The sequence below is a fragment of the Odocoileus virginianus genome, unplaced genomic scaffold, assembly GCF_023699985.2.
Source record: "Odocoileus virginianus isolate 20LAN1187 ecotype Illinois unplaced genomic scaffold, Ovbor_1.2 Unplaced_Scaffold_2, whole genome shotgun sequence".
NCBI classification, from domain to species: domain Eukaryota; kingdom Metazoa; phylum Chordata; class Mammalia; order Artiodactyla; family Cervidae; genus Odocoileus; species Odocoileus virginianus.
In genome coordinates, this window is record NW_027224264.1 from 6,464,855 (window position 1) to 6,479,579 (window position 14,725).

The 14,725-nt window shown below is 46.8% G+C and overlaps 1 protein-coding gene across 4 annotated transcripts in view; it reads left to right on the plus strand.

Annotated features, from left to right (window-relative positions):
- Positions 1 to 13,875, plus strand: part of ARHGAP36 (Rho GTPase activating protein 36) — a 31,034-nt gene extending 17,159 nt beyond the window's left edge. The window contains exons 2-12 of one of the 4 annotated variants that reach the window (XM_070462268.1): positions 5,629 to 5,787; positions 7,048 to 7,113; positions 7,669 to 7,907; positions 8,150 to 8,342; positions 8,553 to 8,608; positions 8,854 to 9,004; positions 9,435 to 9,583; positions 9,749 to 9,925; positions 10,170 to 10,267; positions 10,405 to 12,269; positions 12,659 to 13,875. In XM_070462268.1, the coding sequence (XP_070318369.1) occupies positions 5,629 to 5,787; positions 7,048 to 7,113; positions 7,669 to 7,907; positions 8,150 to 8,342; positions 8,553 to 8,608; positions 8,854 to 9,004; positions 9,435 to 9,583; positions 9,749 to 9,925; positions 10,170 to 10,267; positions 10,405 to 12,269; positions 12,659 to 12,816 (3,311 nt within the window). In that variant the 3' untranslated portion in view covers positions 12,817 to 13,875. Of the gene's footprint in view, positions 1 to 5,430; positions 5,788 to 7,047; positions 7,114 to 7,668; positions 7,908 to 8,149; positions 8,343 to 8,552; positions 8,609 to 8,853; positions 9,005 to 9,434; positions 9,584 to 9,748; positions 9,926 to 10,169; positions 10,268 to 10,404; positions 12,270 to 12,658 lie in introns of those variants that run through there. The other 3 variants (XM_070462269.1, XM_020889729.2, XM_020889728.2) reach the window with 3 other exon arrangements.
- The last annotated feature ends 850 nt before the right edge of the window (positions 13,876 to 14,725 follow it).

The following is a 14,725-nucleotide window of genomic DNA, read 5'->3' on the forward strand; positions in this document are numbered from 1 at the left end:
TTATAATCCTGTGATTCACCCAACAAACACATTGAACACCTACTGTGTGCTAGGGTCTGAAAATAACAGACACATGGAAAACTTTTGAGAACGTGAAAAGCACAAGAAAAATTAGACATTAGAAAAAATTACCTCCTATTGATGGAACATCATATTTTCTTTTTTTACTTTTTCTACCACAACATAATAGAAGCAGCAACCAAAAGGGAAAAAAGATAAAGGGTGACACAGCTTGTGATACTAGCAGTATTATGCACTCTGACACATACTGCAGATAACAGGGAGAATATCTATATCGAATACAACTATGTCTTGTTGTATTTGATGTCGCATTACCTCGTCTACACTATTGTTTGGGATGTTTATAGCATGAAGATTGCCTTTCACCATTCTGAGCTTGAGTTCTTTAGTCAATAAAATTTTAAAAGGTAACCCACATTCTATATAATGACAACTGTCCTTATTTTACAAAGAAGTTGTAATTTGTGGTGGCTGTCTGCCTTCGGATATGATCTCCCTTATTTTATCGAATCAGGCTTTGATTATGTATCCATTCTTTTGATTTCATTATTTAGCTAATTATTTTGTAGCTATTAAGAGCAAAGGTGCATGAGACAGTGGAAAGAGCCCTAGGTCTGAGAAGAACTGGGTTCTTGTCTAGATTTTGTGTCAAATTGCTGTGTGGCCTTGGGCAAACTCCTGTCTCTGAGCCTCAGTTTTTTGAACTGTAGTGTGGAAGCTTTGGACTAGGTGATGGCTAGGGTCCCTTCTACCTCTGATCCATTCTAATATTCTAATAAGTTCTGGAAACATTTTTTGATGCCAGAGCTTTGCTGAATGTATTTTAACAGTACTACCTTCAGTTTATGAGCGTCTGCTCTGGAGTGATGGGCTGACTCACGTATTGAAGAATGCTGCCCCCGAATTAATTATCTTGGGGCAGTACACCGCATAGGGTAAAATGAGCCATTTTGTTCATCACGACTGCAGCCTTTGCTGAAATGGAGGTTATGGAATAACAACTTAAAGGCTAACTCATTAATGCCCAGGGACGAATGAGGTAATGTGCCAGCAGACCAAATTGGTGCCCGAATGTTTTCATCTAGAGACCTGTATCTCTCTCCCATGTTGTGATATATTAATGGGGATGTCTTTATTCAATGTTACTGCCTGTAGATGTTTGAATACCGTAGATGCAATATCTTCTGGGTACTCAGCCTTGCACACTATCAGTTTCTTAAACTCCAAAGACCTCTTAGTGGCTAGAAGCAAAATTCTGATGGTGCCATAGAATGCCTAATGTATTAGGATTCTAACAACAGCATCAGTGCAGTCTTTTTTTTTTTTTTCAGAGGTGTTTACTAGTGAGCCCTGCACCACCCCTAACTATTTGATGGGGACAATGGAGCAAATTAGTCCTCCAAATTGTGAAGGCTGTGGATTTATGCTTAGCTGAAACATTTCTGTCCTCACAGTGTCGAAGCGGGGTGACCTTTCTGGCGTTAATTTGTCTCTCCATCTGTGCTGTGCATTTCAGGAGGATGTGAGGAACAAGCTTGATGCCACTCGTGTGTCTCCTCTCTTCACATTACTGGAGAGTTGATTGGGTTGTACTCTGCTTTTTGTTCAAATTCTGTCTCTCGGTACCTGCTAATATCCTAGCTCGTTTACTGATCGAAATGAAATTATGTGTTCTTTTGCTAGTGACAATGTGAAATTAGATGGTTTAAAAGATAGATAAATTTTGAGGCTTACAAGCATTTTACTAATCTGAATAGTAGCATTTGAAAATTTGACCTATGCAATTAGTTTTTCTAAATTTTATAATTTTTTAAATACTTGACCCTGATGTCATTGGAGATTGAAGAAGAAAGATCTATTTGCAACAATCTCCCAAGATCTTTTTTGCCTGTTTTAATTCAAATTTTGTAAAGATTGAACTAAGTCAGATGGATGCATTGATACACATTCTAATATTATGCAATTACTCTTGAAACCTGATACTTTCTGGTAAAGTCAGGCCCTCAGTAAAGAACCTTGAATATCAATGTGTTTATTAAAAACCAATGCTAAATATCACATATATAATATTCAATTCTTATACAATTGCTGAAATGGATACTGTACCATTTCCCCATATTATAGAGGAAGCCACTAAGGTTCAGAGAATTCAACAAACTTTCCTAAGGTCGGTCACACAGCTAAGAAGTAATAAAGCCTGGCCTTGAACTCAGTCCTATTTAGCTCTGACCCCAGGGGTCTTTACAGATATTTTTCTAAGGCTATTGTTTTTGCAAATGTGTTGAATTCTAGGCTGAAATTGAGAGGGCTTGCTGTCATCTTCCTTCTTCCTTTTTGATGTTATGGTCACTTCTGGCCAGTGCCAGAGCATGCTGAATGGGAAGGGGAAGACACTTTGGAGCAAGAGAGGTCTCTTGGCACCTGGCTTTCTGTGAGGAGCCTCCTTTTGTGAGCATCTTGGAAAGTCAGGCCCTAGGACAGATATTCAAATCTCAAGAATCTGTTATGTGCCCCTCATAGTGTTGAAGCCTAGTTACTGGTCCCTCCGCCCCAACCTCCCCATCTGCTTCTTGTCTGGGCACACTGACCTTCTTAATTCTGCTTCTGTCTGGTATCTACTGGTGCCCCGAGAGGGTTGAAGGCATGCAAGACAGTGTCAATTTTGCTGGCAGAATTGCAGCATAAGATTACTCTTAAGTTTAGCCCTGTATCTTTGAGCAGGAGGCAATGACAAACGGTTTATTCTAAGGCCTTTGATTTTCTTTGGAATTGTAAGCATCTAGGCTGACTCATCTCTCAAAGGCTTCTCCCTCTCTCTCTCTTGGCTGACATTGTTTTGAGGTTCTCTTATTTGTTCTCATTTTATTTGGGGAGAAGAAGAAGGATTGATTTTCATCTTGATTTTTGGGTGAAAGAACCAGCTATACTCTTTGGATAACCAGCTCTTGTAACTCTTGGCAAGAAGAAATAGCTGCAACTCCAAAACAGGTACCAAAATGTTTGAATTGGGTAAGGGAAAAAAAGGGAGTCACGTAAAAAAAATTAAACCAGAGCTAGGCTGTGTATGTCAGAATGAGACCTTTGGCTAATTGATTTTGGACCTGTTTTTGTGAATCAGAAATTACTGGCTCTTAATTGGGTACTGTGGTTAGGTTCTCTGCGTGTGCCTTTGGTTAAGATGGTCATTTTGTGGATGCAGTTTGGTGGCTGGGCTTAGGTATTCACTTTGGGGCCAAGAGATATTGCTTTGCAGTTGAAGGAACTTTTATAAAGATGTATGCTAAGATTTTGCCTTATAGCTCAGTTCAAAAGGCGTAAAAAACACTCCTCATCCTATCTGCTACTGAACTTAATTATGAGGCAAGTGTTTATTTCTGACATGTGTGACTCTGGCCATTTAGGAAAATGGGCAAAAGAGAATTTGGGAAACAAAAGAAGTGAGGGATTTTTTTTTGTTTTTGAATAGAGCTCTTTTATATAGATTATTGGATGATAACCTTCTACCTATCCTTTCTCTGTCAGCACTACATTACCTGATCTTTGGAGTTTAAAGCACTCCCCCCTCCCAATAATGTATAGAATATTATCATGAAACTCCATGGGCAAGGGGAGCTCAGAAAAGTTGCTTGTGACCACTTCCCTTCTTGTCAAAAGGTTTAGTTCCCCATGTCCCAAATTATCTTCTCTGTTGGGAATAAGCATCACACACTCACCCAGACTATAAACTTTGGAGCTATCCTTCCTATTACAATAAAAGATTTCTCTAAGTCCTGTCAACTCTACCCATAAAATCCAGCCCCAATGACACCGACTTCTGTCAGCGTCTCTTGCCTCTTGGCTTACCTATCTACTTCAGGCTTTCTACCCAAACCAGGCTTTTCACTGCTCTGTGATTTTTCCAAGCTGCAGCTCTCTGTCACTTCCCACTTAAAAACCTGCAGTAGTTCTCTATTGCCTTCAAGAGAAAGTCCAGCTTCTTAACATGGCATATAGGGTCATCCATGATCTCATTCCTGCCTACCCAGATTTATCTCCGTCCATCCCCTTTATACAGCTTTAAGAATATAACAACCTCTCTCCCATGTCCTTGCCTTTGCACAAGCTGTTCTCTCTTTCCGGACGCTCCCCCCTCCTTATCTCCAGGCAGACTTAGAGGATTCCTCCTTTCTATTCTCACAGTAGTTTGTTTATATCTTGGGCGATTGACTTATCACAAGGTATTGTAAATTGTTGCTAACCTGTGTATTTCCTTCACTGCACTGTTAAACCCTTTATGAAAAGAGTATTATTATTTTGCTCATATTTGAATCTTTAGTGCCTGGCAGAAAGTGGGCAATTAATAAAGCTATCTTCTCTTTTAAATGCATGCATGAAAAAAGAAATTAATAATAGAGGTGAAGATGTGCAGTTAGGATGCTGTGTGGGGTTCAGGGAGATCCCCACTGGGGGGGCTCCTGTGCATGAGATAGTGGGCACCATGGAGAGGGGGCATCTAAAACAGGTTTGCCAACACACAAAGAAACTTCAATATACCAATCCTGTATAGAAAGTCTCATTAGAAGCGGACTGGAAATGATGTTTGTTTTGGTACAAACTTTTTTTTCAGGAAAAAATAACATAATCAAGTTGCACAATTTCTGGTAAATAGACAAAAGGCAACAGAATACTACCACTTAATACAGACGCCACCAGTAATTGGGTGCATTTATTTCAATCTTTTATTTTTATGCATGTTTTCCTTCACATAGTTGTAATCATAATTGATACAATTCTGTATTTTACATTTGTTGTTTAAAAGTTCCTTGTAAACATCACTTTAATGATTGCATAATTTTCCATACAATGGCTATTCTATGTATATAACTAGTCTTGTTACTGGGCTAGGTTTTTTCTTTTTTTACTGTTATGCTCCATGTACACATGGTTTTTCCTTTCTATAGGAAGATTTCATTAGGATAGATTCCTAGAAGGGAAATCACTGGGTCAAAGCGTCTGGGGATGACTTTTGGCTTCAGATTCATGTGTCCAGTTTACTTTCTGGAAGAGCTATACAAAATTTACAGGGCTCCTAACCTAGATGAATGTGCCCATTTCACCCAAACTGAACAGCATCAAGCATTATCATTAAAAAATAAAAATAAACTTCATCAGCGTTCTAAATAATTAATGGAAGAACATTACCTTATTCTTACCTTAATTTTCATTGAAAAATTTTAAGTAAGGTTGGTGGTAGGGGTTTTTTTAAATCTTTTCTTCTTCTTCTTTCTTGCCCAATTAGGTTTTTTCTTTTCTGGACTGTCGGTTCAGGGCTGGTTTTTTTTTTTTTTAAAGTTGGAGTTTTTTTTTTTTTTTTTTTTTTTAAATAAGCAGCCAGAGGCAGCTCAGCTTGAGGGTTAAGCCGCCTCCCAGTTTTCCCTCCCTCTTTATCACCCTCCCCGCCCCCCAGAGTTCTCTCCACCAGGTCCAGAGACAATTGGATGATGCAGTCCTCATAATCATCCGATGATTGCAGAATGGGTGGCTGCATTCCTTTTCTGAAGACAGCAAGGACGCGGTACCCCAGAATCATGCCCCTTTTGCTGTTGTTGTCTGCCTTGATTTTTTTAGTGAACGTCCTGGGAGGAGCCCCGGGACACAACCCGAACCGCAGGGCCAAGATGATCTCAATACATAGCCTCTCTGAGCTGGAGCGTCTGAAGCTGCAAGAGACTGCTTACCACGAACTCGTGGCCAGGCAGTTCCTCTCTGAATTCAAACCTGAAAGAGGTGAGCAGTACCCCGGTATGTGGCATCCTCGCCTTCGGGCTGAGTGGACCCTCCGGGCCGGGCGGAACGAATTGGGGGTTTGGGGTCGAGGGGTGGGAGGGACTCTGCTCTGGTCCCGGACCTGGCCGGTTCTCCCGGCTCCTGGATAACCGAGGGAGTGGGACTTGAGGGGTGTTTGGTCAACTGGGAAGAGGTAAAGATGAGTTGAGTTGGGTCGAAGCTTGGGGGCTTGAGGGGCAGTGAGACAGGCAGATATCAGAGACAGGTGGACAGAGGACAGGTGAACAGACAGACGACCAAGTGCGGTACCACAACGAGTCGGGACGAGATGGAGGCGCAGAGAGACACTCCGAGGGGACTGGGACAGACAGAGACAGCGCGGTTGAGAGACCAAGAGTTGGAGGGAGATGGCGAGACCGAGAGAGAGACGCGCCAATCCCGGCTAGTAGCAGGAGGGCGGATGCGGGTGCGGGGAGCGGCGGCGGGAGGTGCGCCGGGAGCGCTGCCCACCTCGGCGGGCTGCTGGGGAGCGAGCGGGACCCAGCGCGGGACGGGGGTCGAAGAGCACCGGGGGTCTCCCCGGCGCGGGCGCAGGTTGGGCGGCAGAGGGGAGGTGGGGTGGGGGGTCGCGCGAGCCCAAGGGGCGCCGCCGCAGTGATGAAAAGTGCACGGGGCAGTGGGCTCGCCAGGCGCGCGCGCGGCGGGCGCAGCCGAAAATAGGAGCGCAGCGAAGGGCGAGGAGACCCCACGGGCAGCCGCCGCTGCGGGGGTCGCAGTGCGTGTCCAGCGGCGGTCGCCGCTTCTCCTGCCGCAGCAGCGCGGGGAGTCGCTGGCCCCCCGGGAACGAGCGCGCCCGCAGTAACTTAGCGACCCCTACTCGCCCGGGCGCCGCAAGCAGAGCCCCTCCCCTCGCCTGTTGCGCTGTCCCGCGGCCGCGCAGCCCTGGAATCTCAGGTTTAAGCGTCGTGTTGAGCTACTGCTGGTGCGTAACGAGATGCGCGCTGCGCACGCGGCGCCGTACGGGATCTGGTGTGGTGACATCCTTGGAGTCTCGGGAGGTAAACAGAATGGGTCCCGTTTTCAAATGGGGAAACTGAGGCTGAGTGAAAGCAAAACACTTCGCGAGGACAAGACAAAGCTGTTTGCCCCTCCCTCCCCCCACCTTAGTCCCTGGGGATCAGTGCACTGCGATGTTTTAGTCACTTATCAAATCCTTTTTGTATGAGAGTGCGTGTATTTTCGTTTTTTCTCTTCCCATAGCTCTACCTACTGACCGTCCAAACACCTTGGAGAAGTGGTTTCTGATTCTGAGAGGACAAGAGAGGGGTGAGGGTCTCTCCTACTGTACTTTCCTTAGGAAAGAAACAGCATGCTTCACCCTCCTGCATTGGAGAGCCACTGCCCCTGGGGGGACTTGCTGTCTGTCCCCCGTCCCCTCCCTTCCCCCTCGCCCTTCCTCCTCCCCCTTCCTCCTCCCCCCTCCCCCACCCCCGGCTTCCAGAAACCCCGCAGGGTATGGTTTCAGGAAATGGCGCATTAGTTGCTGGAGTGCCGAGCAGTCCCATCAGTTCTGATCCCCGGTGAATCTACCCCAGACAAATCGCCCAGAAGCAACTGCCCTCATTGCTTCAAGGTGGTCACCCCCTGGCAGGTCTTAAGACAGGGACCTCGTCGGGGTAGTGGAGTGGAGCTGAGTCGTTCAGCCGGATCACCGTAGGGTCTCTTTGGCTCCCTCCCGGGGGAGGGGCGCTGCGGGTCTGGCGGGGTGGGGGGTGGCTGGGGGTGGTTGCTTAGAGGAGGGCTACAGCCCCTGCAGTTCTTCCCGATTTAAGCACTGTGGAGCGTTGACGTTTCTCATTCCTTCTCTCCCTGGCTCCCAAGCCGTATCCCTCAAGACCTTTGGCATTCGTCTGGAAGAGGTGCTGGTGAACGAGCTTACCCGTCGCAAGCAACTTGAACTGAGAGCCGCGATGCAGATTGAAGAAGCCGCCGGTCCCGCTACAATCGGTCGTCGTCGGGGAAACGCGGTGCAAAGGATGTTTGGCCGCATCCGGCGCTTTTTCAGTCGCCGACGGGATGAGCCCTTCCTGCCCCAGGAGTTTACTCGCCGTGGGCGTAGAGTGAGTTCGACCTTCCAGGTTTCAGGCGGGGGCCCTTCGTGAAGTGTCTGGGATGTGGGGCGGGAGGGTCAAGACCTGTGTCCTCAGAGGGAAGGGGCTGCTGAACAGAACGCGTTGGAGGGGTGTAAGAGCATGTCTCCTGTGGCGAACGTGACGCAATCTTTAGGAAGGTCCGGAGTGACACCCCGCCACCGCCCCCCCCACGGCTCCCCCATTTTCACAGAGTCTGTGTTTCTCCACAGGGCGCAGTTTCTGTGGACAGCCTGGCTGAACTGGAGGATGGGGCCCTGCTACTGCAGACCCTGCAACTTTTCAGGATTTCCTTTCCAATTGGCCAGCGACTTCTGGGATCCAAAAGGAAAATGAGCCTCAACCCGATTGCTAAGCAAATCCCCCATGTTGTTGAGGCTTGCTGCAGCTTCATAGAGAAACATGGTAAGGGGCCAAGAATGGCAGTGAAATCAAGGTGGAAGGCAATTAAAGAGACTGTATTCTAGAGATGGGGAAGGGCAAGAGGTCAAGGGAGGAAGGGCTTGCAACATTCCTGCCACCAGTTGGGGTTGGCATGCGGTGGAGGAGGAAAAGGGTAGTGCTGGGGGGAGGGGTGAGCAGAGATGCTGAGCTTCCCTTGGTCTTTTCTTTCAGGCTTAAGCACAGTGGGGATTTTCACCCTGGAATATTCTGAGAAGAGAGTGCGTAAGGTAATAAATCAACTACGTTCACACTTTTGTCCCTTCAGTCAGAAAAAGCAGGTGGGGTGGGGGCTCCCCCATAGACCTGAAGAGACTGTCATGCCTGGTGAGGGGGGGGCATGGTCTTCTTTCTAGCCCCTCAGGCACACCATATAGCCAACTATCTCTACTGAGGGCTGAGATTTATTGACGGAGTGGCCAGAAGGAAGGCTGCGGTGGGCAGAGCCTTCACTGGCAGTATTCTCTTTTTCTAGCTCCGTGAAGAATTTGACCAAGGTCTGGATGTGGTGCTGGATGACTCTCAGAATGTACACGATGTGGCCGCGCTCCTCAAGGAGTTTTTCCGGGACATGAAGGACTCGTTGCTGCCAGATGATCTGTACATGTCCTTCCTCCAGACAGCCAGTGAGCCTTCCCATCTCCCTTGCTGGGCAGGGAAAGGAAATAGTACAAGGGATGTGGGGTTCTGGAGACAGCTCAGACTGCAAGACCCCAAGGCACTAAGGCAAAATGAATAGCAGAAGATGAAAATACCTCTCCAGATTCCATTACAAGTCTGTTCTTTGGAGATCTCTCTAAGCTTCTTGAGGCTGTGTGTACCCTCTCAGGGCAAAGTAAAACCTAGATTCTGTAGAGGCGGGGGTCTCATTTTGATGGGAGCACTTCTGGGTTTTAGGGATCCTGAGCACAAATGCCAGGGGAATGAGCAAAGAAAAGATGCCTAGGTACCTTCCCCATAGCCTTCAGCAATTTTCAGCCAGAATCACAGCTTTCTTTGTGTCAGGCTGCTGCTACGGGCTGCCCCCTAAGCCAGCCCCTGGTTTCCTCCCTGTAGCGCTGAAGCCACAGGATCAGCTTTCTGCCCTGCAGTTGCTGGTTTACCTGATGCCACCTTGCCACAGTGACACCCTCGAGCGTCTGCTGAAGGTCCTGCATAAGGTCACTGAGAACTGCGAGGACTCCATTGGCATTGATGGACAATTGGTAAAAAGCTCGGGAAAGGGTAGTGAGGTTCATAGCAGGGGACATGTGTGGGAATATATGAGAGAGAGACAGAGAGAGCATAACAAGAACAAAAGCGACCCTTCTATTTGTGTAATTGCCATTACTGCTTCTGAGTTGATCACTTCCTGCTTTCCTTTTACCTAGGTTTCAGGCAATCGTATGACGTCCACCAATTTGGCTTTGGTGTTTGGATCTGCTCTCCTGAAGAAGGGGGCATCTGCCAAGAGGGAGTCCAGGAAAACCAGACTGGGGATTGACCACTATGTTGCCTCCGTCAGTGTGGTCCGTGCCATGATTGATAACTGGGATGTCCTCTTCCAGGTAGGTGGAAGCTTTGGACACACTCATTTCACAGCTCTCTCTCTCTCCTGTTCCCAAGACCAGGAAGAGTTCTACATGCAACCCTGAGGGATAGCCGAAGCAGGCAGCCACAAATCTCCCAATCTAAAAGTCCTTCGTACAGTAGCTGCGCGTGGTGCCTTCAGTTTTGGGTACCTGATAGAGAAGAGTATAGATTTTTAAAATGCTGTGTAATAATGACTAACCTTGCTAATTTTACTCTCAGGTGCCTCCCCATATTCAGAAGCAGGTTGCTAAGCGTGTGTGGAAATCCAGCCCTGAAGCCCTTGATTTTATCAGACGCAGGAATTTGAGGAAGATCCAGTGAGTGTTTTCTGGGTTTGTTCATGCCTAGCCTGAAGGAGGATCTCCTATGGGGGCTTCTGACCCCAGGTCACCTTTATGTTAAGTCAACCCAAGTATATCAACTGACTTGCTTTTTCAAATTCATTCCCCTTCAGGAGTGCACGGATAAAAATGGAAGAGGATGCTTTACTTTCTGACCCAGTGGAAACCTCTGCTGAAGCCCGGGCTGCTATCCTTGGTCAAAGCAAGCCCTTTGATGAAGGTCAGTTCCCTGCTGGCGGTCAGACCCTTGCTGAAGGTCAGGCCTTTGCTGCAGGTGAGTCCCTTGGTGAAGGTCAGGGCCTTGCTGGAGGCCAGGTCTTTGCTGAAGACGAGCCCCTTCAAGATGAGTCCTCTGACGACGATATGTCAGTCAATGAAGAACTAGTATTTGAATATCTCAATCAAGGATTAGTCTTTGCTGAACTTCAAGGTCTTGCAATTCCAAATGACCTTGAGATTCAAGGTCCGCATCTCGAAGGCATTCCAGAGCTTGATGAAGATGATGATGATTATGATGACGATGACAGTGACGATAACAATGATAATGATGCCCTGAATTTGGATGATCTTCCTCTCTTTGAGGACATTCTAGGTGCTGATGATGAAATTCCAGACCTCATTGAAATTCCAGACTTTGAAGAAATACCATATTTTGATTTTATTCCGGGCCCTGATATAGTTCCAGATGTGCAGGAAGTCCCAAACCTTGGAGAATACCCAGACCATGACCTTGGTGAAGGACAAGATGTTGAAGACTACCAAAACCTCAACCTCGCAGAAGTTCCATATCTTGATGCTGTCCCAAACATTGAAGAAGCCTCAGATCCTAATGAAATCCCAGACGAAGAAGCCTCTGACATTGATGAAATTCCAGACCATGCCAATGACTCCGATAATGATGAAGACCCAGAATTGGGAGAAGACCCCAATCTTGACAATGTTCTAGCCCTTGAGGAAATCCCAAATGGTGAAGCCTTAAATGCTGAAGAAGATCCAGACCACCAAGAAGCCCCAGAAATCAATGGGATTTCAGACTCTGATGCAGAGTTTGATTATGATGAAGTCCCAGGTGTTCATGTGGTCCCAATCCCTGAAGAAGCTCCTGGCGTTCATGTGGTCCCAATCCCTGAAGAAGCCCCTGGTGGTCATGAAGTCCCAATCCCTGAAGAAGCCCCTGGTGGTCATGAAATCCCAAATCATGAAGAAGCCCCAGAGATCAATGGACTCTCAGACTCTGAAGAAGACCCCAATCTTGAAGAGGCTCCAGCTCTTGATGATCGAGTCCCAAATGATGAAGAAACCCCAGCTACTGAAGAAATTCCAGAAATCAATAGAATTGCAGGCTCTGAAGAATACTCCAGTCTTGAAGAGGTCCCCACTCTCCATGTGGTAACAAGCCCCGAAGATGTCCCTGATACTGATGAAATTCAAAGCCAGGAAGAATCCTCAGGTGAAAATGGAATACTGAGCAGTGAAGAAACCTCAGATGTTGAAGAAATCTCTGGGCGCGAAGAAGCTGCTGCTGTCTATGAAATCCAAGACTCGGAAGAAAATCCCAATCTTGAAGAAGACTCAGTTCTCAGTGTGGTTCCAGAGCCTAAGGACACTCAAATTCGCAACGAAATTCCAGTTTTTCAGAAAGACTTAGGCAACACTTCTGAAGAAGATGAGGTTAATGTGACTGCAGAGTTTGAAGATGTTTCCATTCTCAGTACAATTCCAGACCCTCAGCCAGACCTAGCTGTCAATCTTGAAGAAATCATGAATATGGAAACAGTCCCGGTGCCTTACACCGTTGACTTGAAAGAAGTTCAGAATCCAAAGACCGTCTGGTTTTGCCAGGAAGATGCAGATGTTACATTTCTTGTAGATATCACCTTCTTTAAGAACCAGTCTCAGCTTGGCCAAGTCATGGACTACAGGTCCTTCTTGAAGTCACTGAAGAACAACGCCTGCTTTCGCCTCTCCATGAAGTTCTGTAAGCTTCTGGGTCCGGCTTTGCTACTCCTTTGCTTAGTAAAATTAGTCAGGCTGGCTGTAGGGTGGTGGTGGCTGTTAGGAGGCCGCCCTCTTCCCCTCTTCTCTGGTGGTGGTTTCCATTTGCTCTGAGCATGGGGTATCTGTCTGACTTTTCTCTAACACGGCCTTGCCTTCTTACCCTCCATCCCTCACAGTGGGCCTAGATATATAGATATATGTTCTACTGTTAAGCTTCAGTTTTCTTACATGTTAAATGGGGATAATCACTTCTGCCCTAACTTCTTGCTGCATACTGTATTTGAAACTCAAAATTAGGTCTTAGTCTCTTGGGTGCTGTGCAAAGTCTGAAGTCTTGAACCATGAGTTAACATTGTTACTATTTTCCAGGTTCCTCTGAGGAGCCAGCTGTGCCTCCAGGCACTGCCCGTTCCCATGACGATGAGGAAGGAGCGGGTAACCCCCTCATTCTGGAGCAAGACCGCCCATTGCTCCGTGTGCCCCGGGAGAAGGAGGCCAAAGCTGGCGGCGGCTACTTCTTTCCTTAGATGTTTTTCCTTCTCTATGGTGCCGGACAGGGGGAAAGGGTGGGGGTAGACCTGGGATGTCACAGGAAACATTAAGGAGAGTCTTGAAGGTAAAGATCTGAGGGTAAGCAGGAGTTCTACCTGATGCTCGGGTCAGGCTGAGAATTCCAAACACACTGCCAGCCCCTTTCCTGGGGACGTTTGGTTCCTTCTGCTGGTAAAAGCAGAGATGTTTCTGTGTCATGCTCAGGCACCCTGGTGCTACCTTGCCTCTCTCTTTGACCCCTGATCCTGGCTTTCCCCTTACTTCAGCCGTCCCTTTCATTGATGTGACATTTGTGGTAAAATACCTGTCCCAGAGAAGCTCGCAAATCTCGAGGTGCTTTCCCTCCCTCCAAAGGGGATTGCATGCTTTTCCTGACTTTCCTACCCTCCTCCTAAGAGCTCAATTGGAAAGGCCCTCAAGAGGCATGCCAGGATGTTAGGTCAGCCTCCTGACAGCTGACTAACAATTAATGCTCAATCATGTCACACCAACTCATAGCCGTGTCCCCGCAGTCACTCCACTGCCTCAGGATAAGTTTTCCAAATTATTCAGGCCAGTGGTTCTTCAAACAGCTACTCCCCAAATACTGAGAAACCCAACGAGCTTTTCTGGAGTCAAAAGTTAGAGGAAAAATTTGACTTTATTACCTAGATCCATTTTACAGAGAGCTGGCAGGCACATCCTGTTGTCAGCAAAACAGCTAGTTAGGTTTGAACACATAGTTCCAAGTAGTAAAACTCACCTGATTACAGAAGTTCTAAATTATCGTCTCTGTAGTTCCTCTATGTGGGACAGTACAAATTTGCGGGACATGCTCCGGTAACACACAGATATGGGTTACGTATGACATCCAAAATTATAGCTGTTATTGAGGGGTAACACGGCCAAGATCCATAGAATGAAGAGTGTACTGTATTGAGGGATAGAAATTGATCACACAATGGGTAACAACCACAGAGCTCGAAGATTTGTGATAGTTAAAACTTCTCTGGCATTTAATCCTTAATAAACATCTGTATTGTGGCAGCAGCATATTCATGGCTTACTGGTTTGTTTTTTGTCTTTTTGTGAAATTTTGTTGGTGAGTTGGGAAGCTCTGGCTTGAGCTGAAGGGGAAAGCGAGGTGGGGAAGAAGAACAAAAGAGAAGAGGGTGATGTGAAATAAAGGGGAGGGGTGACATGATATAAAGGGATGAAGTCAGTGAAATAAAGGGGAAGGGGTGATATGGAATAAGGGGATGGAGAAAAATGGAATAAAGGGGATGAGGTATAATAAAGGGGGGATGAGGTGGCATATGGGGGTGGGATAAGAAGAGTGGGTAATGAGGAGTAGAGGGGAGGGGGTGAGATGGGATAATGAGACGGAGAGAAATTGAATAAAGGGGAGTGATGTGGAATAAAGGGAGGAGGTGGGATACAGAGGGTGATATGGCATAAAGGAGAGCAGGTGATGAGTAGAGGGGAGGGGTGACATGGGATAAAGGGATGGAAAGAAATTGAATAAAGGGGGTGAGGAGCAATAATGGGGGTGATGGAATAAAAGGAGGAGCTGGGATACAGGGGGGTGATATGGCATAAAGGAGAACAGGTGATGAGTAGAGGGGAGGGTGACATGGGATAAAGGGATGGAAAGAAATTGAATAAAGGGGGTGAGGTGCAATAAAGGGGGGAGATGGGATACAGGGGTGATATGGCATAAAGGAGGGCAGGTGATGAATAGAGGGGAGGGGTGATGGGATAAAGGGATGGAGAGAAATTTAATAAAGGGGATGAGGTGCAATAGAGGGGGTGAGACGGAATAAAAGGGAGGTGGAATAAAGGGGTGAGGTGGGATAAAAGAGAGCAGGTGATAAGGAATAGAGGGCGGGGGTGACATGGGATAAA